The 24,452-nt window shown below is 33.8% G+C and overlaps 1 protein-coding gene across 1 annotated transcript in view; it reads left to right on the top strand.

Annotated features, from left to right (window-relative positions):
- Window positions 1-2,474: 2,474 nt before the first annotated feature.
- The window catches only part of LOC106638979 (uncharacterized), a 45,386-nt gene continuing 23,408 nt past the window's right edge, over window positions 2,475-24,452 (top strand). The window contains exons 1-3 of the mRNA XM_089597380.1: window positions 2,475-2,659; window positions 2,753-2,964; window positions 6,895-7,125. Of these exons, the coding sequence (XP_089453506.1) occupies window positions 2,475-2,659; window positions 2,753-2,964; window positions 6,895-7,125 (628 nt within the window). The remainder of the gene's footprint in view (window positions 2,660-2,752; window positions 2,965-6,894; window positions 7,126-24,452) is intronic.

Raw genomic sequence — 24,452 nt, 5'->3', positions numbered from 1 at the left:
CCCCAGCCAGTCGAGTAGCCTCAACGCGCGGTGAAAGAGCCAGAAAGAAAACGTGGGAGGCGGACGGGATGGAAGAGGGAGCGTGGGCACGGCGGCATTTTTCCCCTACCCAGCGCTTGCAGTCGTGTCCGGGGAAAAAGCTCTCTCTCTTTCTCCCTCGCTCTTCATTTCCCCCCACCACTTTCACGATCCAACTGACGCAGGCAGGCACCGAAAGTGCAAAATCCCGGCTGCCGTTCCTGATGGAGGTAGAGGGGCTGGAGGGTTTGCTATGCGTGTACTGCCTCGCGCTTTTCCACAGCTCTCTTTCTCCTTTTATGTAACGCGCTCAGCACCACCGGCAGTACCCAAGTAGTAGTAGCAGAAGTAGTAGTGGTGGTGGTGATGGTGGTGGTTGGCTGGTTGGTCGCCCGGTGGTGGGCTACGACGACGATGACGTCGACGACGGCGGTGGCGGTGGCAGCGGTGGTGTGGTGGTGGCGGCAGTGGCCTCAAAAATACACCGCAACCACACCGCTCGCGCGCTCGCGGCCAACCACCGCAGAAGCCGCCAGCCACCTTCTCACCCAACACTAGTATGCTCGTTCTCTCTCGCTCTTTCTTTCTCTCTCTTTCTGTTTTTCTCACTCACTTTTGCTTCCTTCACTATTGCACTCCCGAGTTTACACGTTTGACGCTTAGAGCTTGCAGAACAAGCGCGTCAGCTACCGATCGCCGTACCGATTTTAAGGAACTTGCGGACTGTGCTAGTATACGAAGTAAGGTGGCATGGTTAGAAAGTGACTATTGAGGACATCTGACGTGTAAAATCATTTTTGGATATTCTTATCTTCGTAAACATTGAAAAGTTCCAGATGGTGTATTGTTGCAAAGTGTTGTTTACTTCTTGTTGCGGTAAATGTGTGTGATTTCTAGGATATTTGCCATCAATAGTGAACTGTGTGGAGATTTCAAGAAACTTTTTTTGTTACTTGTTTGGAATATTTTTGTGACGATACAAGTTCAAATAAACATTCATATAGTTCCATTTCTGTGAGTCAATAACTGTGGGAACTACAGATCATTAAACGGTCGTTTGTGATAAAGTAACATGTGTTATTGCAGCAAGTCAAGGAAAGAAACGAACGTTCATAATATGTATTAAAAGTAGGTTGAAATAGCCATCAAAAAAGACATTGAAAAATATGAATCGATATTGAGTAGCAGAGAAACCGGAGTAAAGTGGTGAAAAAGTATCGGCAAGTGGATGAGACGTTTGTATAAGTAACAGCTGCTTTTAGAATCAGCCAACCATGGATCTGGTATAAGTAAATTATTCATTAAAGAAATGGATGAGCAGAAAAGCGATCCTAATTACAGATCCATGAAAAGAAAAATTTCTCTGACCGATCTAATCACCTGCTAAATCGCATTCAGGACTTTGCAAATAAGCGAAACCTAACTCCCCTGCCACCAAAGAAGAATTAGGATTAAACGGATCACAAAACCAGAAAGAGTAAGGGGTTGGGAGACAAGACAGTTGTCCCGTATCCCCGAAGCAAGAGACACTTCTTGCCATTCCCTAACTCGACGACAAGTTCGATTCCAATAAAACGAATTTTCCTCGCGACTTGGCAATCGAGCTTCTCTTTCCTCTGGAGCGAGAGAAAAAAAGATCAGCCTAAGCCGACTACAACCAACTACTAGGGAATGTGGGTGGATCGTAGGAGCCAGAGATGAGAATCTGCAAGCAGATCCGGACGGGATAATGAAATAAGGATCAAAGGCTCGGGAAGAGACAAGCAAGAGGTGGAGAAGGCTCGTTGGGGAAAACAATAAATCTAATTTCTCAAGACTTGTGTATTTCTCTCTCTCTCTCTCTCTCTCTCTCTGGCTTTGCAGCATGCTACGGAGTCTTTATTTTTTTCCGGATGTACTGATGCCGCTGCTGCTGCATAAAGAGATAAATATTGCGTAACGACCTTCATTCAACGCCTCCAGAAAAACTGCGCACCCACACGTTGTCAGGTAAGTAATGACTCTAATAGGGTTAATCGCTTATACGTTATTTCATTTTTTTTCATCCAACCGAACATTCAACTAATATGACGTAGGGTACATAATATATGCCGCAGTACAATGAGTTGAACATTTTTAATTCATAAATTTTATCTGGAATTTTCAACTCAACTTTTTATATTAAAAGCTACAAATTTATTTTACAATAATACAAAAGATTGTTAAGATACGTTTATTCATTCAAATCATCGTAAAATTATTTATTTTTAAATATTTCTTTCAACCCATTGAACTTCAAGTGCGGTGCTTGGAACATATTGAATGAGCTCTAATTTCTTCAAATTCCACGTCATTAACATTGCAATGCATACTTCCAAAAAAGGTGTTTGAGGATATACCTTTGAGTTAATCGCTAAAGATGATGATGGATCAGTGTGCCGTGGCTATAACCCATCGATGACCCAAGTTGATCCTCGATGACGAATCCCTCGCGAGATGCACGAGGCGGTGTAGCAGTAGAAAGCTACAGTGGAGGCCTGGACAACTTGCGCCTCCAGCAGCAGCAGCAACCAGAGCCATCGAACATAACAACCGTTCCAGCTCAGACGGTCCCATCCAACCATCACCACCACCATCAGCATCATTCACTCAACCACCACCAGCATCATCAACACCCTTACCATCATCAACGACACCATAATCACCATCAGTCAGTACAAGGAGGAAGTGTAAGTGGTGTCACGAGTAGTAATAGCAACGGTAGATTGAAGAGGTCAAAGACATCGTCGTCGAGACGTTACAGCAGGATGCACTTGTCTGGTGAGACACAGACGCAACAGCAGCAACAGACCGCCGCACCGGCCACCAGTCAACAGCTGCCCGATTACGCAATCACTGCCGATCTGTTGGCGGAAAGGACACTGGACGGTCTTCTGGCTGAACATCCAGGCGAGCTTATTCGTACAGGTAGGTCTGAAATGTACGTGCTAGTAAGTAGATCGAAATTCAGAGGGTTAGAACTAATGTGTAAAAAGATTTCGATGTGAAACAGTGAACAATGGATGTTGAATCAAGCTTTGAATAAGAGGTTTGCTAAAGAAAAAGTGACAAGCAATCTGACACCTTCGATGGCACTGATAATCTACTTGTTTTAATAATCTCTGAAAAATACCTACAAAATAGATTTACGAAAAGTACGAACGTTAGATCGAATCAACAAGAGCTTCAAATTCATCATTATTATTAATACCAAAGCTGGTGCACAATGTGTAATCATTACGCTTTTTCACTAGCGCAAGTGTAAACATCACTTGATATGCTGAATGGTCGAGCAACACGATTTTAGAAACAAGGCAGGTACCTTTAGAAAATTTTCCGAAAAATCAATAATAAACTGACACTGACAAACATTAGCGATTTTATCGTTTACAAGCTGGACAGTCACAGTCACTAATCTCAATTTTTTCCATACGTTTTTAAGCACTCTCAACCCTCTCTCTCTCACTGATGATGACAGTTATTGGTGAAAAAATCTCTCTATTTTGTCACATTTTGTTTTTCTCGTTTTACTATTAAGGAAAAACCTTGTAGAGTGAGTACAACCATTTATATCATGTTGGACTAAACTTTAATTTAAAGTTTTTATTTTTAATACAATTTTTCAATTGCATACGAAAACCAGTTTACAAGAACCTCATACTTCTACCGTAATAAAAATTGATACATTGCATGAGTTGTCGATTTACGTAAATAGTTAATTTATAGTATGAAAAGAATTTCACGTTCGTAGTCTTTTACGTGTACATTTTTGTGTATATCTAAAGGATTTTTCATCGTGAAAGAATTTTTAATTTTAAAAATATTTTACGTGAATTATTCACAATCAAAAAATAGTAGAAGCTGTTAGAAAATTGTCCATGTAAAAGATCTGTAAAAAATTTTAAACTCGATTACTCCTGCTGCTCACTGTTTAAAAATATTGTTTTGTTTTTTTTATTTTAGCAACACTGTACATACTTAAGCTGACTTTCCCACACTTCTTCTGTAAATATCATTTGAATGTTGTGTAATGCTTCAGCTTTTGTTTAAGGGAGTTTTATTAGTTACAGACTTAACTATGAAAAATGGATAAAAATTTATTAACAAATGAATAAAGTCATGAAAATGACGCTGTCAAAATTTGAAGGCACAAGGGTTCCTAGGAACCAAGTAATAATTATTCATATTTAACTAATTGTTACATGTACACTTATGGGCTGTTGTTTTTTGAAACGCTTTTATTGCATTTACCTCTCTTATTAAAAATGTATTTCAGATAAAAATTTCATCAATGATAAAAAAGTATCTAATGATCATACTTAATTTTATTGAACATCTCGAGGGTACTAGTGAGAGAAGAAATTCATTAATAAGGGAGGTGGAAACTACGAAAGGTTTTTGCAGGAGAGCAAGAAAGACAGACGACATACCAAACTATAGAAAGCGTCGCATGGACTATAGCGAGGAATTGAATCTCCTTAAAGCAAACGTTTCAATTAACCCTTTTTTGAGATAAAAAAAAATGCGTAACGTCATCGCTATAAAACGCCTACATTTTCCGTTATAAAATTTAGTCAACAAATAAAAGTTTTTAAAAAGGAAAATTAGTTAGCAAACTGTATTTTGCGCTCGTGACATTGTAAATAACAGTTTCGTCACACTAAAATTATAATCAGCTACCATTTTTTTGGAAAAGTTAGCTTTTCTTGATTGCATTACTATTAAACATTTAATATTAGATTATAACAAGTCATCAAAGAAAACGTACATTTCTAATAGTCATTGAACTTACAAATTCATTCACAGATGTTCTACTAAATGATTTCATTGTTAAATCTAGGGAGACCAGACATGGGTAAACTTTGAATGATGCTTGAGTTTTTTTTTTCTTTGCATTGCGATTCATTTTTATTTTAACAAATTCTAATCTTATCAGGTGCTTTGCTATTTCTATAGTAAATAAAAATTTTTCATTGAACATTGGTAATAGTATATTGTCGACAAAAAATCAAATATCTTAGACATTAATGCATAGTATGGATGTGAAGCCATGATGGGAGATGCTATGTCGTACATTCCTAAATCATTTTAAGTGCATTAAAGAATTGCAAAAATCTATTATATTTTAATAAGAACGAAGGAAAATTTTCTAATTATTATTTTATAACGTGCCACCGAAGTCACGTCAGGATGCTTGTTTAAAATAAAAAATTATATCGTGATAGTGGGGATCAGCGTATACACAATGCAGAAGGATAAAGCCCTACGTACATAAATACCAACTCATACATGACACTATTAGGTCAACTATTTATCGACTTAACAATACCATCAATATTCATGACTTTCTTTTTTTTTAGTTAGTATTAAAACATCTTAACATGGACTGAAATACACTATTGATGTAAAATATTTCTTACTGATTTTGTTTACTATAAAATATCCACGTGAGCTTGCAGTATAATGTTATTTTTACATATGCCAACACTATATGAAATTAGATCTGTGAAGTTTTTTTCTATTTATAACTATCAACCAGTATTATTTTTTTAATAAGTTCTTGAAGTTTTTAATTAATAAATACTTTTAACATAGTATTTTTTTCGAATCCACTTTACAAACAAAATTAAATGATAAAAAAAAAAAATTATTAGTTAAATTTCTTACTTTCATTAAATCTACCTTTAAATAAAGTTACAAATGATGTGTCAGCTTAAAAGTAGAAATTTTTTTATTTATTTATTTTCTTTAAGCGAAGTCTACAATAATTCTTTGGCAAGTCTTAACATGCTTAAATTACATAGTTGCAATAATATTTTGAGGACTTAAGCCGTGAAAAATATTATTGAGTATTTTAATACTTTTTTACAAAAAATTTAGAAAAAATATTTAGACCACTTAAATTAACATATCATTTTTAACTTTTTTTTAAAAGTAGTTTTTAATTAGGATTTTACTCTTTTTGGTAAAGTTTTTAATGTATATTTACCACCTATTTGTCACTACTAACACAATATCGATTTTGCTAACACGTGTTGTCTAGCGTCATTAATAACTTATGCTTTTAACTTCTAGGGCTTGTTTATGCAGTAGCGTGTAAAACATTTATTTCAAGCATAATGCTAGAATTAAGTACTTGATAGATGATGCGTGGGAATGAGAAGTAGAACTTTTAAATCAGATTGTCAGAAAACTTTTTTTACCATTTAAAAAAAAATAATTTTAATAATAGATCAATTTAATGTTTATGAATTTCATATATTATTATTTTGTTGAATACAATATATTAATCATGCTTTATGTATGAAAGCTTGACATTTCATCTCATGTTTAAATTAATTTCAGTTAAAGCGTATTCTTATTTTTGCTTTCAATAAAAATGAATCAATTAAAATGAACTGTTTGATAATGTGTATTGTCTTAATTTTTTAAAATCCTCTTACAGATTCAGCCACAGTATTCTCAGCAATCAAAAATATAGCCTTAAAATACCAATACATCATAAATAAAAGAAATAAAGAGTGAATTCCTAGTTTCAGATTAACACAGTAGGAAAACTTTAAGGCTATCTTAGTTGAGTAAGAAAAATACAAACATTTTTTATACCCATGGAATAAAATTGGTTAATTTTGTCCCACTGCGTAAACTAAAGGTTCCACTTTTCCTCCAAAGGTATGAAAAATAGTATACACTCTACGGGAGGAGCGACAGAATCTCTATATCTCACATTTTTAACAGGTTCAATAAAAATGAGATCTGGGAAAGTCTTTACTTTTTCTTCCTAGGTGCGCAATGTATCATTTTCCAATCGCACTCATTTGAAATTACATTTCGTTTTTTCGATCTGTTCTGATATAGGTTCGCCGCACGTGGTCTGCACAGTTTTGCCGTCCCACTGGCGGTCGAACAAGACACTGCCGATAGCGTTCAAAGTCCTAGCGTTGGGTGAAGTAGGAGACGGTACTCTGGTTACGGTCCGAGCAGGAAATGATGAAAATTGTTGCGCTGAGCTGAGGAACTCCACGGCTCTTATGAAAAATCAGGTGGCCAAGTTCAATGACTTGAGGTTCGTTGGTAGAAGCGGTCGAGGTAAGAGATGATCTATTAGTACTGAATGATAATGGATGTTACTATGTATGTGTATTTATGTGCAAGGGGGTTTTACTAATTGGACATGAGCCAAATTAATGGTCCATTTATTTTTTTTGTTTTTATTGACTGTCATTCATTATAGATTCACTTGCTCTGTAATCAAATTGGCTTTCCGTCGGTATATTTTCTTAACACTTTGACAATAATGTAAAAAATAAGGGTGATTAGTTCTGGATTTATTAAATATTTTACTCCACATGATAATTCTGTAATAAAATAATACTTATGTTAACGTAGCATAAAAGTTCTAAATTATACGAAAACAAATATATTGTAACAAATGGCACCTGTGCTACAGTTTACGTATAGGCTATGTTATACTTTCTAAGGTACAATACTTATGGTACAGGCTTATGAAATTCTTAATAAGTTAATCTGATACTAAAAAAACTTTTTGTTTGCAATCATCTAACATTTATTACTATTATTTCGTCTCAATATATATTTCTTAGGAGTAGACTGAAAATAGATTTGATTCTCATGATTCCACTTGTCTTTTAATCAATGAAAGTTTTGTGGGAGTAAACGAATCAAGTGTGAAAAAAAAAGAATAACTATCCATGATTAGCAAAAATTAAAACGATTTTCTATGAAGCTTTCTACAATTTTCTTCTCACTCGTCAAGTAAAAGTACTCTCTTGGGTCAATTTTACTCAAATTGCCCGTAATTTTATTCCATTGTTAAATAAACCAATTAGGAAAAAACTGTTTTATATTTTTGTCTCTTTAAATATACAAAAGAATCTCTGAGTAACAATGGTTACTGAACAAGTTATATTATTCAGTAAAAAACAATACAATATTTACCATAAAAAGCTTGAAAAATAAAGTTGAGCTCAAATCCAAGGGCCCGATTGAACTGATTTTCGTCACGACGCGTCGCGACGTTGTCTTAAATGATTCAACCCTCAACTGCATGCGAAGAAAAAGGCCAAGAGCTGAAGTGAAAAAAAAGTGGAGGGTTAAAAAAGAAGGACAGAGAAAGATATCTAGACATTAAGGCAGCCTCGGGTAAACGAGCCCTTATTCGGCCTCATTTTTAATTCACTGTTCAAATAATCGTGGCCGCCTTCCCGCCACCTCCCAATCCTGTCTTCACCCTCAACTTATTTCTTTTCCTCTCCCTTTTTCCTTCTTTTCTTTGGTGAAGACAGTTTTAATTCACCACTACTGCTGCCACTGCTACTCCTCCAGCGTCAATAATTCACGTCGCTCTTCTAGAAGTGGAAGACGCCAAGGACGATGCCGACGGAGGCGAGTAACGAAGAAATTTTTCTGAGAGCAGGAGTCGCTTGCTGCGGTGCCTCTTAAATAATTCGTCCTAATAATTGCACCCGTTGTGCTGATTTTTAAGGGCAAACTCGGGAGCTGGGAAAAGAGCAAACTTTTGCCAAACTTCGAGTCTTAGAGTGGAAGGAGGTGTTGGTTGGGAAAAATATTTGTGGGTGCAGCTATACGTGGTCGACTATAGGTTGACGATAGATGTGCAATCAAAGCATAAATGCTGACAATATTATGTACACTTTGTTTGACTTTAAAATATTTTGCTTTTTGAGGTTGATTTTCAGTACGTGAAAAATGAATTAAGTAGAGCAAAAGACTGGAAAAATGGAGATAATGAGCAATTAGAAAGTACGCAGTATTATTGTTGAGCTCCACCGAATTTCGCTTCTCTAAATGTTCCACTTTTTTTCTCACTCCCAGCTGTGCCCATGCTCTTGCTCTCTGCTCAACGGATCCCTCGAAGAATCATCCCCTTATCGTATCTTCGTCTTCTTCGTCCTCCCCTTATCACCGTACGTATAAACAGCGAGAATCGAAAAGTTTTCGGAGCAAAGAAAGGAAAAAAAGTCCACCAAGGCGCGTTTGGTTAACGAGAGAGAAGAGATCGGCTTGTTTATGGCAAATTGGAAAAGGAAATTACGAGCTTTGCGATCGTTTTTCCTCGTCACCTTTTATTTGCGTCAGTCCTTCTCCGCTGGCAAGGGTCGGTTCTTGCTTTTCAAGAAGTTCGCATCTGTGATTCCACAAAGTGCATTTTCATTTTTCGTAGCCAACATTTTATAGCCTTTTTTTATACTAATGAGATGTATGAGTACAAAAATGAAATGTTTAGCTAAGATAGCTTGCAAGCTTGCGAGTTTGCAGAACAAAAAAATCAAACGACTAGTAAGGTTTGCACGTTGGTTCAGAGCGTCAGGTATAATCATTCGACTGTCAAAACAAGAGAATCCACTCCAGCCACAGTCAGATGGATTGCGAAAAACTCGACGCACTCAGTGAAATCGGAAGTGATCAGCCAACGAAAACACGAACGGGAAAAAAGGAAAAGTGACGAAAAAAAAAAAAAAAAAAAAAAAAAACGATCCGACTGCACAACAAACAGAGCGAAAAAAATCTCTGCACGATCAACCAAAACAAACACATCCGAACTCGCCACTTTGACTGCAAGGGAAGGACACCTAATACCATCCTGTGCTCGTACATACGTGTACACTCCTACGCACATAAATATAAATGTATGCCTATACAGGCAGACGGACTCTATACGCCAGAGATTCGAAAACTGTCAGAGATATAGCCACCAGGCCCGTGTATACGTATATGTAAAGCATCAGACAGAGAGAGAGAGAGAGAGAGAGAGAGAGAGAGAGAATGAGAAAGATAGTCCCTGCGAGGAGGCGGTTGAGCGTATAAGCGGCTTTGGTTTCCATGGCAGTAAGCCCTCATTACTGCATTACAGGACCGCTCTGCTCTGGCTCTGATCTCTATCTCTCTCAACAGCTGATATAAATCGAGAGTATGAGCCTAGCGATCAGGTGGGCTTTCTCTTTTCTCGGGCACACGTATGATCTGCGCATCTGCAAACTGACTGTAAGATAGGCACTATCTTCACGTATACTCTAATTAATTGTTTTAACATGATCTAGAGACAGCGATGTCATGGAGATGGTGGTCATCGGACAACTCTTAAAAGTTATTTTGATTTTTTCCACTATACCAATATATACACGTGGTAGTGGTTGCAAAGCAAGATCTCGATGGTACACTAACGTTATTGTCTCTATTGCCTCAAATAATTTTTTTGTACTTCGAGATAATTATTTAATGTTGGAAAACTGTGAGCGAGAGAAAGTTAAATTCATAGATTTTACCAAAAACTAAAAATGTAAGAAATATTAAAAGAGAAATACTTCATACTTGAGACAGAGTGAAGCCAACATGACCCAAATACACAAAAAAGATTTTTCAACCCCCTGCGTATTCCCTGCTGTACCCCACATCACAAATGCGTCGAGTATTAAGCAAGTCTCTACGCATGCAGTAGCAGCTAAAAAGTTTACGGAAGAGCGCAAACTCTTAACAGAATGGTACAGCAGTAAAAAACAAAGAGAATGAAGAGGGATGGGTAGGCTGAATATTATCGTCCCAATGCAGGGAGCGTATATCAGCTCTGCACCCCTTTAGAGCTGCCCCACTCACTATATACATATGCACGGATTAACGTCAATCTCTCTTTTCTCTTTCTCTCTCTCTTCAAAGCTCACATATATATACTATGCACATGGAGAGAGAGAGAAAAAGAGAGAGAGAGAGAGAGAGAGAGTACTGAAGACTATGGGCTTTGAAAAGAGTGCTAGTATTGTATTTTGAGTGGTTTTCTCTCATATCTGTGTGAGTGTTATTACAGCGTATTCTTTTTCATTGTTTTTAACGCATGCTTAGGTTTGACCATTAAAACTAGATTTTTAGCAACACTACGATTTTCATTCATACAAAATAAAAAAATTTATTTTTTTGAACTATGAAACTTTTGTAGTAATGAGATAACAACAATAACAATAACAATATGAAACAAAAAAAAGCAAAAATAACAATAAGTATAAGCAATATAAGAAAACTAATTTGAAGTAAAGTTAATTCAACCATAGTATGTGAGGACTGCAACGAAAGAGCAGTCAATATCCCTTCTCTATTTTTATCAATTTTCAACGGCTAAATATTATACAGCTACTGTAAACAATGTAAACAAGGCATATGCTGATGTCACTGTCTTTAGATGACTCAGTAATAGTAACAAGAAATATTAAATTCTATTAAATTTTCTCATTACATTAGATTCATGTTTTAATAAAACATTCATTCTTGTCTCCTAATGACGTTATTTAGAGTAAAAAGTGAAAAATTTAGCATTAAACTACTTCATCTTGATTTGTTAATAAATTAACCATGATGAAATAACACACATATACAGTAACAAATTCTGCAATCAGTCAATTTGAATAGAATTAAATTTATTAGATAGACTATGAGAAATTTTTTATAAATTTTATCGTAAATGCCCATAAAAATTACCGTGTGGAACGGTAAACGTGGAACTAGGTCGTTACTCCGGACTTTTTACCTAACCTTAACAATTTTTACCGTTACGCCCAGTAAAAATCATCGGGTGCCCAACTAAAATTCCCCTTACGACTCACGAGCGAATGTTCACTGTAGGTAAAATAGAAACCATAGATGAATTGCATTGTATTTGAAGCAATAAAATTATTATAGTATTATACATTCTTTATTATAGAATATATACATTCTTTAAAAATATTATGGATATCAGACAGTCCGCTTGCAATGTCAAATCAGTTTAGCTTAAAAATCTTTAAATAAATGTGATTGATACATTTCAATTATTGTAAAGAAATATTTATTTAAAATGGTACAATGTCCAACTGGTTACGTTAGTGAAAAAAACCAAAAAAAAAAAAAAAAAAAAAAAAGAGTACAGTGATAGCGTACTACAATCAAGTAGTTAAAAAAAAAAACATTTTTTGTCGCATCTTGTATTGACAACAAATACGTTAACTGTGGTCTCTGTTTTACTTACAATGAACATTCGCTCGTGCGTCGTGAGGGGAATTTTTGTTAAGCGCCCGATGATTTTTACTGGGCGTAACGGTAAAAATTGTTAAGGTTAGGTAAAAAGTCCTGAGTGACGACCTATTCCCACGTTTACCGTTCTGTACGGTAATTTTTATGGGCATTTACGATAAAATTTATAAAAAATTTCTCTGAGTGTAGACAATCCACATTCTACAACAATTCTATATTAGTTTTCAGAAATAAGCTACTCACACATGTATGGTACACAAAACACAAAGAGACATCGAGATATAGGAACTGTCTTTTAGAATTTAAAAATAAACAGGCAATGAGCAAGATAATACAAATCAAAGACACAGAACTAGATATACTGATAGAAAAGTAAAAAAAACAAAAAGAGGTCAAAGTAATCTGAAGAATCGATCCAAACTGAAAGGACACCTTATGAAAAGAAAGAGATAAATACGAGAGGACAAATTCTATAATGATAAGGAAGTAAATGCAGAACTTTAAGTATAATAAGGACAAAGGCATAGAGAAAAAGACTTTATATAAATAAAGAGTGTACTCTAAATTTTTAAGGCAAAATAGAACTACCAAAATATAAGTGGTTTAAACCTATTAAGAAACCTAAGAATCGATTTAATCATAGCTCAGAGAAAAAAGAACAATGGTAATAATGAGAAGATAGAAATGTAAAAAAGAGAATCATTTAAATTTTGGTTGAAAAAAAAAAAAAAAATACGTAATAGAAAATTTTCGTGGGATGTGATGAAAAATAAAAAGGAGGAAACAAAAACAAAAATAGTATGCAAGAAAATCAAGATAAAAAATTTAAAAGCTCAAAAATGAATACTGATCTAATCCATACAAAGATGATGAAAAATTATTGATATCTATTGACGACTCAGAAGTTAAACATAAAAATAAACCAATATCACCTCTAATACAGAAAATTATGTGAAAAAATTTATCGCAAAAATAACTATTTTTTTTCTAAGAGCGCTTCACTATGGATGCTGTCAAAATTTTTGCATTCGATGAAATTTGTTAAACCGTCAGTTCAGAGATACAATCCAAAGGTACTACCTAAATTTCAGCTTATTAAGATGATAATTACTTAGTCGAAAAACTTGATGACGTACATACACCCATACATGTACCATGTAGCTGACTTAAATCAGCCTCATGGCAAGTAAGAAATTTCTTTTAAGTATATTAAAAACAGATAATTTATAAGTGGTAACATTCTTTGCTTTGACAAGAATGTAATGCACTCCCATACATAAGTCGTATCTAAAAAGTGTGTTGCATTAATAAACTTTTAATATGGAGATTTATATCTTTATATAAGAAGAGGCTTAAACTATAAAAACAAAGTGCCTGAACCTAAACTATCCGTAACTCTCGATGAAATAAAAGCTGTCATTTATAACTATAATATTTTGGATAGTAATGGAAAACTAAGAAGTTGAAGTAAAATATACATAAAAATTTTTGTGAACTTTTGGAGAATAAAGTTAACAGTCAAGTTTACTGAATAACCGAAAAAAAGAAATTCAAGATAAGCTTTACTTTTGACTAATGATCTAAAAGAGAATCTATTCAAAAGTTGTACAAAGATGAAAGGGAAGTGGAAATACTACAATCAGGTTGGAGAGATGGAATTGGCAAAGCTATTAAATCAACTCAAAAGCTACTATGCACTTTTTGTTATATGAGTCAGAAAGTTAAATGTGTTGCATTTTCTTAGAAGCTCGCTGCTCTACATGTCAAAATTATATGGTTGTGAGGTATCTTTGAAAACCCAAGAAACTACCAAAGGTATTTTCAGATATTTTCACCAATGATTCAAAAGAAATATCTCATACAAAAAAGAAACGTTTGGCACGTTGAGAGAGAAAGCGTGTGGAAAATAAGCTAGGACACAAAACAGCTTGATGGTGGAGGGTAGACGAAATTAACAAAACTATGGATTATGAAGATAGTGCTTAATATTTTTAAAGTTAATGTAATAAAATTACAGTGAAAGTCCATAATTTGGAAGTTGTTTTTCATTTTAAGAAAGATACTTGAGATTTTTTGAATATAAAATTTTTAAAACTAAGCAATTATGTAATAAAATTATGAGTTGTTAGCTTTTATTCGGTATACACGTAAATTGAATGATTAAACAAATTGCTCTATCATTATTGCGTAAAAATTGCTAAAATTGTCCTGCTCCAAAACAGATCGACGCCTTGTAGGAAGACCAGCACAGTTCAGATTTGTCAATGTTATTTTAAACGGGAAAATCTGAACTGTGCTGGTCTTCCTACGAGGTGTCGAGATAATCAGCTCTTTCGACGAGGGTAGGCAAAAAAATAGTATACGCACCACGTTCGAAGGTTAAAAAATGCCCTAGATTTCACGTTAACCCCTCTTGGCTACGTGAAATCTGCGAAATTCTTAACCTTGCTCACTAGGTGCGTAATATGCTATAACTATAGGATCTTATTTAGATATCATTTTTATAGTTAAATATCATATCTAAGTGAATATTATACTTTTCAGCACAGTCAAATTTATTATTACATATCACAAGACAGTTTGTCGGCCATTTCAAAACGCTTTTTGTTGTATATTATGTTACGATGGCAATAAAGATAAAAGCTTCAAATACAAATAAGTCTATGATAATAAAATTTTCAAGTTTTATATTAAACATTTAGTCAGCAAATGATATGTAGGGAAAGGAAGCCTTAAATGGGTAGGCACTTGGCAGAGGGCAAGGTATGTGTATGTCAAGGTTACCCAAGTACCTCCAAGTTTTGCTTGTATTCGTTCCAAACGAGCCGTTACATAGAAGTATGGCATAATTACACGCATTTTTTTAAAAATCAATAATTGGATAGAAAAATTAGAGGTATGTTTTCTGTGACCAGTCAAAAACAAATACACTTGTTGTATCGTTGATAACTTCTCATTAATTTCAGCTCATTGAAGTTTAAATCAAGCCAACAATATTGGTGTTTTTTTTCAACTTTTTGAGGTTAGCATGACTTAATCAAAAAACGTGTGCTCGGCCAAAGCGAGTTGTTTAGCAGGTATCTGATTTGCACTGATATAATTTGTTACTTATTTTTTTGAATTTTCTTGAAATGGTTACTGAATGTGAGTAGAAAACATAGCGATTCATGTCACAAATAAGACATTTGTTTTAAAATTAAAAAAAAAAATATTTTTCACTATAGTTTCCAGTTTTAAAGTTACCTATGCAACATTCATTAAAATCTTAGTATAGCTATATTTTTATAAGAAAGTCTCTTGAGTTATTGAAGGGTGATTAAATCAGACTAAAGTTATCAATTAAAATAATTCAAAAAAGCATGTTTCCTTTCATTGTATTGCCTAGCCACGTAACCCGGTAAAGCGGTTTTTTTAAGAGTCTCTTTATTTTTAATAATAGATCAAAAATTAATAGACGACCTAATATTACTCATTTATTTCACAGTTCTATGTGCTCTTTATCTTTAAAAAAATAGAACTGATCGTTATCATACAAATAAAAAATTTTCTGGGCTTTTACCGTCAGCTAACCCGCTTTAGGCCATCTTTTCCTAAATAATTTATATGCTATAAAACACTTCTACAAATATTTTGAAACAATTTTTTGATCTACAGTGTTAGAACAACAATATTTAAAAAAATATATAATGCAAAAAAACTTACTTTTACAAGATCTACCATTTTCATACTTAACATTTTATACAAAAATGTAATGTAGAAGAGTTAGATACTGTAAAACGAGTTTTTAACCTTATTTAAACAATTTTAAAAAAAGCTCATTTCGCTTAACAACCCCCTGTTATTTAACGATGTACTCAGCCACAATACTGTTGTACAAATTAATACTTCCACTATTTTTGCTTGACTGTATTTCTGAGCATATAAATATACTAGCGAGACTGTGCTCCCTATGTGCACTCTAAACGCCACCCCCCTCCTTGAAGATAATCAATTCACTATGACCGTTTTTAGGGTTTCCAAAGTAAAAATAAAAAAATTAATTAGAAGAAATCATGGCCAGCAAAGATGCTCTTTAGTTAGTTATGCATCAATTGACTGAGATACACGAAAGTTTTTAGTTAGTTTTATTTCTCGAAGTGTGACATAATGTACAGGTGATGCGTCTTCCTTTGTTTCCACTCTGTTTTGTATTTCAAGCAGAAGCCCCCAACCTGTTTTTATACAACTAGGAGATGTATTAGTTTTTGATCGTATGTCTGCAGACAAAAATACAATTGAATTAAACAAAAGGAATTGTTTAATGATTGATGTGTTTAACGCGACGTATCAAAAGTGATCTTGAGGAGCCAGATAAGAAAATTTGACAGTTAATCAAAAAAGTTTGTTACAGTTTTCAAAAGATAATGATTCTTCTTATAGTTCAAATAGCAGTTATCAGTGTGTATGCAAACATATATATTTATATGAATCACTGTATTCTTATTTATTGATGCTTTGCTAAGCTGCATACAAAATGCTTTAAAAAATATTTGACATTTAAGTAACACTGAAAAAAGATATAAAAGTAAAAAGTTCAAGAATCAGTTTTCAAAAAAGTAGCAAAAATTTATATACAAAATAACTGTAAAAATTCAAAAAATTGCCTTACCAACTAGAACTTTTTAACATTAAAAAACATTAAAGTAATTTAATAAAAAATTTCACCAAGAAAAGCGAAAATGAAACCATTGGCAATGACGAAATTTTTGGACAAGTGTTTGATTGGTCAAGTGTTCTATACATCAAACAAATTCTTATCTTATTTTAAAGGATTGACTGTCACATATTTTAAGCCTTTTTATTCGTTAAATCATGGGTAGAAGCACATCCACGTTGTTGGTTTTGCAGGTTGATTCAAAATTAAGACTATAAAAGCTTAAATATCATTGAAATTAAGTAAGTAGATATGCCACTGATCTAGAGCATTACTTTTTAATTTGTTTCGTAGTTTTAATTTTTTACTAGAATGCATGTTTCCTGTGCTTACAATTACTAATACACATATTTATAATCAACAAAGTTAAAAAATTCTAATTAAAATAAATGAAATTTGGTTGGATGAGCAGGACTATTTATTATTGCAAAGTATTACAGTTGTCCAATATTTTGGCAATTTAGTATTCCCTGTATCAGGAACTTCTTAAAAAAATGTTTGATAGAGTATTATATTCCGTATGTATGCCGAGAAATTTTATTAATATTTTTAAATTTAATACCTTGCAATAATAAATAGTCCTGCTCAACTAACCAAATTGTTATTCATTTTTACATTTAATTTTTCACAGCTGAGCAAGTTTGTAGTTGTTGTAAGTCATTGTAAAGAAAGTTAACGGTTATTAAATTAAAAAAAAAAATTACACCAAAAGTTAATCCATGAAATTGTTAAATAAAAAAGTCACGAAATCAATAAAAAACCGATATTTTATGCACGTTAGACTTTTATCGTATAACACCTGATGATAATGAACTATTATATTTGATATTATATGATATTATATTTGATATTAGATGATATTATATTTGATCACAAATACTCAACTAAGTTTTTTTTATTAAAGTAACGAATACGTTAATTCATAAAGTTTAAGTAATAAAAAAAAATAGTGTTATTTATAAAGTTGTTGGGTAGCAGAGTGATGAAATGAATAAAAAAATTGTCATGTTTCATTCGTCACAATTTTATTGTACACAAATAATACAATTTACCATTTCATTACGAACACTAAACTGTGTTTTTTCTACTGAAGTAACAAATACGTACGTTTATAAAGTTCAAGTAGAAGGTTTATATATTGCAAATGTAATCTTTATCAACATAAATTAAAAAATACACATATTTCAGAAAGCTAAATAAAGAAAAAATCAACACCAAACAAAAAAAAATTTTTTTTTCGAAATAACAATTAGTGTTTTTTCTAGTCTATATTTATTTTATTAAATTCAACTTAACTGTATAATACTGGAAACGCAAAGAAAACCTCAGATCATCCTGACACGCCGGTCTCCATGGGTAGAACAACAAACAATTTTCAATTGTTTATTTACTGATTTATTTGTACCATATTATTATATATTACAGAAGTTCTGGTGGTACCTCCAAAGTCAAACTTATAACTTTGCTCAAACATAAGTGTCAAGCTATAATCAAACAACAAGTACCAAAATAGTTATCCATGGAATCTTATGTAAAAGTTCATAGCTAATCCTCACATTTAGTAAATTACTGTTTGTTCTAAAGGTCTCATTGGCCTAGAACAATTTTAACTTGCAAATACCCAATTATGAAGTTATACTTCTATAGCAGGCAGTATGTAAATGTAAATGCATGAAAATGAATGTGGTGCAATTATTTTTGAAATTAGGATATTTGGTTATTGGATGTGGTTTTAAATAAGTATTTTGATATTTAATAAATAAAGTATGAAAATAATATATTGTATAAGTAAGAAAAATACAGAGTAGCTATGGCATGACGTGCTGTCATAATGGTCAGTACGAGACTATCCACTTTTGTCTAGTCTTTCGATTATTTCAAAACAACTTCCTATGCTTTGAAAATCTTTAATATCACGCTCGCACCTGTCATATATACTCAAACATTCGTTCTTACTTGTGTATACTACGCCCATTATATACATATATTACGATATCTAAATCTAAGAAAAAAGACATTTGAAAATAAATTAAATAATGAAAAGTTAATTAATGTTTTAATTAATAATAAATTACGAACCATAAAATAAAAGAAGTTAGAGAATAAGTTTTTTTCAAACTTAGCTCACAGTTACGTAGATCCGGTGCTCAGCTCGCCTGCATGAGGTTGCCAGTTAGTATCCCGTGAAAAATTTTTTGCTCAACCTATAAAAATATAAATGTCTATAATTTTTTTCTTAAGTATACTAGCTATAAAAAACTTCAACACAGTTATTTATATGTCAAAATTTAAAAATATGTACAGTTTTATTATTATCTGAACCATAACTTGGTTATCAATAGTACAACCTTAAACAAAAAATTATTTGAAAATGAGATAAAATTATTGAAAGTAACACATAAATAAGCAGTAAAATAAAAGATTTAAGGTAGTCTATCACCCGTTAACTTTTAACTTCGGTTTCATTGAAAAAAATGTATGCTATAGATTAAATTTTTCTTTTTCGGGATAAATATTAAAAAAAATAGTACTACCACATTGGTTTTTGAAATAATAAAGTTGCAAGCTTAAAATTTCAATACAGGTTGCAATGGGGTTTATTGAATATAGGTAAAAAAGCTACTGAAGTAACTAAGAAAAATTCTAAGAAATTGTTATAAGTGACTGCCTGGATATCTCAAGGTGAACTTCTCTGGCCTGATGTTGAAACCCCAGACTACTTAAGAGAAAAATTACAAAGTCCGAAGCTTTGGGGCTAGTTTTAGTGCTCTTTCCCAACGTCTCCCGGTATAACGTCGAAGACGTTGGTGTCTAAAGCACCTTTTTTATTTTGCAGATTCAGTTTTTTGGTGATCTTAGATGGGGAGATTGGTTAGTGGTACTTGTCCAGTGGAGGCTGTCCCGTTGGCTCAAGTTTTTTTTTCCTTCATAGCTGTTATACGTTTGCCCAGCGCAGACCTTGGAGAGGATCAGTGATTTCTGGTCAAATGCTTAGAGACGAGAGGGTAATATAGGGTCGTCAGTCACCGGGTTTTCCAGCCTTGCGAAGAACAACTTCGCAGGTGACGTCTGCCACTGAATAGCTGACTTGGTTTAATAGTGCCCGTCTTTAGTTATTATAGTCTTTTAGTTGACGAATCGCTTCCGGAAATGGTAATAAAAATGTATTTGTTGGCAAGGGAGTTTACACTTAGGTGGATCTTAAAAAGAACCGATGAAATTGATGGTTAAGTAGGGAACGCCAATACTTATAATGGCCCTAAAAAGCGCCAGTGGTGAAACTTCCAGGCTATTCTTTATTATTATTCCTGATGATGAAGACCTGGCTACGGGTTGCTTGATTCTTACCATGGGAGTCTCGATTTACGGAGACTGTGATGGAAGGAGGTACACCGCTGAGCAAAGAATATCTCGTCTCGGGTCGTTTCCCGGATAACCAACTGCTCATCTTTAGACGGGAACATGTGGGTAAGCGCGTTGGGGACGCGACGACTAAGAAAGTAGCAGTTGTGGCTGGCCGTGCTCAGAGCTGTTTTCCCTGGCTTAAATTTGTAGCCAAAAATTCTCTGACTGTACCAGGCGGGATGGTGGGAATGCCAAACAACTCTGAAGATTTGGTGCAGATTGTGCTCTGGTTAGATATGTCTCCTGGTATTGTGGCAGAGACGGCATCGGTTGGAGTAATTTTTTTTTTTGATCGCACTCGTCGAGATTCAGGGTGAATAGACACCTAGGTCCCTTCCCCCTTGGATAAGAGTGTCGTCCGTAACCGGGATACCCAGCTGGAAGACTGTCATCAGCATTCTCCATACAGCTCGTTGAACTTCCGAAGCTCAACTACATCTCTATCGAGACGATCCGGCCTATTATAACCACACTTATTTAATTCTGTTGCAGGTAGCCTCGATTTTATGTCGACGCCACCTAGCGGATTTTACTGAACTAAAGTGAAAAGCTGGCGTATTTTTGCACAACTTTGAGCTCATTTATTGCTATTGTTATTAAATTTTTTATGATAAAAACTTTACTTAACCATCTAGGGAGTATCATGAATCAGTGTGCAAAATTTCAACAAAATCGTTTCCGTAGTTTTCACGGTTAGCGATTACAACGGTTTTAGCGTTCTTGCTTTATATATTAGTAAGATTGCAATAAGCGAGTGTGTGTATATAGCAAATTCATGACGACTATGATAAGTTGATTGACACTGTTGCCATATTTCAGCAGAACGTAATAATAAGCCTTTTCTACGTTTTAGTGTTTTGCGTATTTTGAATGCACTAACAGATGATGCATTTTATATAGGCCTGTGGGAGATAGACTACTTTAATTAGCTCAGTAAAAATGTACAAAAGGATTTTTTTTTTTTTTTCTAGTGCCCTATACAAGTATGCAAATTGAGCAGTAAAAAAAGCTATAAGTAGTTATGAAAGTAACGGTATCAATAATTAGATTATAAAAAGTGCATCTCAGATGACTCGGGTGGAAAAAAAAAATTTAAGGCTATACATTATTAAATTCACGTCACATGATGACGTCAAACCCTGTCATAGACAATACTATTTGAAACTTCAACATTTCTTGATAAAATTAAATGAGTTTACTTTTTTTTGATATTGTTTGAAGTTGAATGTGTGAAGCATTTACTTTCATTATTTTAGGTGCTTTTTTCTTAACATTTTTTCAATAGGGAGTTTTTAAAAACTTTTTTTTACGTATGGATGGTAAAATGTTTTTTTTGTCAGTAATTATCTGCTTGATACTTATGCAAATTCAGTTTTTTTTAACAGATATTGCATAAAGGAAAAATTGAAACTGTAAATTATAAGTGAACACTTCCGAAATAAAACCAGAAAGTTGAACAGAATTGAAATTATTCTTAAATATGAGTCAAAAAAAAATAAAAAGCCATGTAACGAATATGATACGATACGTTTAGCTAAAGAGTGTTCATCAAATTAAAAAACAAAAAAGCAAGTCTACGATACAACGTAGCAGCTTATAGAAACAGGGAGCAAGGCTATAAATATTGGAGTTAACCGATGTTTTACGACTCGAGTTCTCTGCCGCTTACGTTCCGGAATGAACGAATGGACGCTCGAGAGCTTTCGACGATAGCCTGCACAGATCCTCTGATCGATGTCCTACCTTTTCAAGTTCGTCATATTCTGATATCAAGTCACCTTTTACTACTGCTGTAGCAGTACTGTACGTTCCATGACAACCATTATAGGTCGCGAATTTATGGACCGGATTTTTAAGCTCGTAATTTTTTTATTTTCATACTAGCGTCAGTCAGTTCTTTTTTTTTTGTATTTCAGAGTAGTACATGTACACGCAAACCTTTGATGAATTGTAAGTGCAATGCCAATGCTATGCCATCGTCTATGACTTGATTCTGATACTATATGTATTGCGTACACGATTTATCGCATTTGGCTGTTGTTGGATTTTCAGCGTTTATTGTTATTTCTTCGCCTCCCCTCGCTCTTTTTACTTATGTTATTTTTCAATGCTAAGTTATTCAAGATAGACAATATTTTATTCGATAAACTACTAACAAACTTTGTAGAAGGTATTTTTATCTTCTTCATTTTAGTACATTGTAATAACATATAAGATTTAGGATATTTAATCTTTAGATCTTTGAAACATATAGGTATGACCTTTTCAGTGATGCTCAGAAGTACCATCTGAGGGGAAACTATTTCATCATTAAAAGTATTTGATTTTCGAAGAAGTTTTGTTGAACTTATTATTTTTGAACTGAAAATGTTTAAAAAAAATGCAGAATCATCCTTTTTAAGAAATATCCAAACAATTTACTGTAACAACTCCAACTTCATGAGGATACAGCTATCTTGTGTTAAATATTCAGTGGCATAGTCTCGTGAGATCTTAATATAATTTGACGCATCAACGTATACATGAAATGGTTTTTTGACAATATGCTCTCGTTTTATTTATTTTCTGCTCTTTTTTTAGCTGCTGTACTCACTGATGAAACTATGTGCGTCAGAAAACAAAGTGCATGAAAGGCCCACGAGGGAGTTGTGCGTGAGTTCACGCAGAAATGATTTAATAAGTCGTTTAAAGGTCTGTCTGGGCACTGTCTGTAGGGTCTGAGGATTCTTTCTTGTATCTTCCTTTATTTTTTGCGTCATCCGTTAAGGACACTTTTTTCTCGGAGATGCTGGTAAAAGGCAGGCGTATAGTGCACACAAGAGTATTATTTATTTATTGAAATTCTGTTACCTAAACACACCTTAAGAACATATTTTGGAACGTTTTTTGTTTTATAACTGTTGGAAAAAAAAGAAGAATAGAAGAATTTAGTTAATCACAGAATATTCATAATAATTCATATTCAACTATCAAGTATCACCGTATCAATGACTTGGTACCTAAAAAATTCTTTGTAATATTATGTTGACTGCACAGAAGAAAGATAATCTTCCTCGAGTATATTTGATTTTAAGACCAATATTTACTGACGACCCTACTAGTTTTTGTACTTACTATCCACAATGAAAATTTAGACACTGCTTTTCAATTTCACTAAACCCAACTGCACAAATTAATTAAAATATAACGTTTGCAATACATTACGGATTGTAATTACTAATAATATTTTTGAAACTACATAAAAAAGGTTTATTATTTATCCAAGAAAATAGCCTAAAATCTGTAGCCAACTCCAGTACACATAAAAATTACTCATCTCAAGCGCATAATCGACGTGGTGTACATGTAAGCTAGAGAAAAAGGAAAGGGGGTGATTTGACATGTAACGTGTGCTCTGGCTTCCGTAAGAGATTTACGCACCAATGGGAACGATGCTTAACCATTTATACACGCTTTACCTCCCGACGCAACGAGGAGAGAAAAATCAGGAGTGCAGGGATGGCAAAGAATTCTTTTTTAGCCAATTAAAAATTAAAAAATCCCACCAGCAGGATCAAGCATGGCTAGCTGATTTGTTCTTTTTGCTTTTCATTCTTAGTCCCCTAGTCCGTCTGGCAAGGCTTTTTTTATCTTTCCGCCAGCCGTAATATGCTGATTCTCTCTGTCTCTCGCTTGTTGTATGTATGTGCACGCTTGGCTGGGCACACACGTTCATTCGGAACTTGCGACTCTCTTAGCTTTTTTGTTCGGTCGTTGTTAATATTTTGTTTCATCTTATTTGAAAATGACTTTAATTATTTTCCAACGGGAGGAATTTTACACATTCTGATTTATTGTCTCATTGCACTGGCATGGCAACAACGGTTGCGTGTATATACTCGACAGCTTCGTATAAGCACGTATAAGCAATACAGCGCATGGAAGATTATATATACAACTGGAATTTTTTCTGTCTCTGCTTGTCAATTTTTATAGAAGCAATGGTTAAAACTGATACGCTATTAATTGTCCATCGACGTTTTTTTTTCTAGTATTACCTAAAAGTATAATACGCCTTGAATTCGTAAAGTATGGACGTAGAGTAACTGCTTTCTGACCATAATTAATTAGTTATTATATTCTCGTTATACTCGATCTGCCAAAACTTCATTACTCGTTAAAGGAGTAAAGCCACACTGTACATGCTATTACTTAGTGCGCGTACAAAAGTATATTACTGACACGTTTGGGCCCTTGCTTCCATTTGGTACTGGAAACGGAAATCTCTAAAAACCGAACT

Source organism: Copidosoma floridanum, unplaced genomic scaffold (assembly GCF_036245765.1).
Source record: "Copidosoma floridanum isolate Cflo_tuat_1 unplaced genomic scaffold, Cflo_Japanese_pri ptg000032l, whole genome shotgun sequence".
In the NCBI taxonomy this organism is placed as follows: domain Eukaryota; kingdom Metazoa; phylum Arthropoda; class Insecta; order Hymenoptera; family Encyrtidae; genus Copidosoma; species Copidosoma floridanum.
The sequence above is the reverse complement of the archived record's forward strand: the minus strand, read 5'-3'. Positions and strand labels throughout refer to the sequence as shown.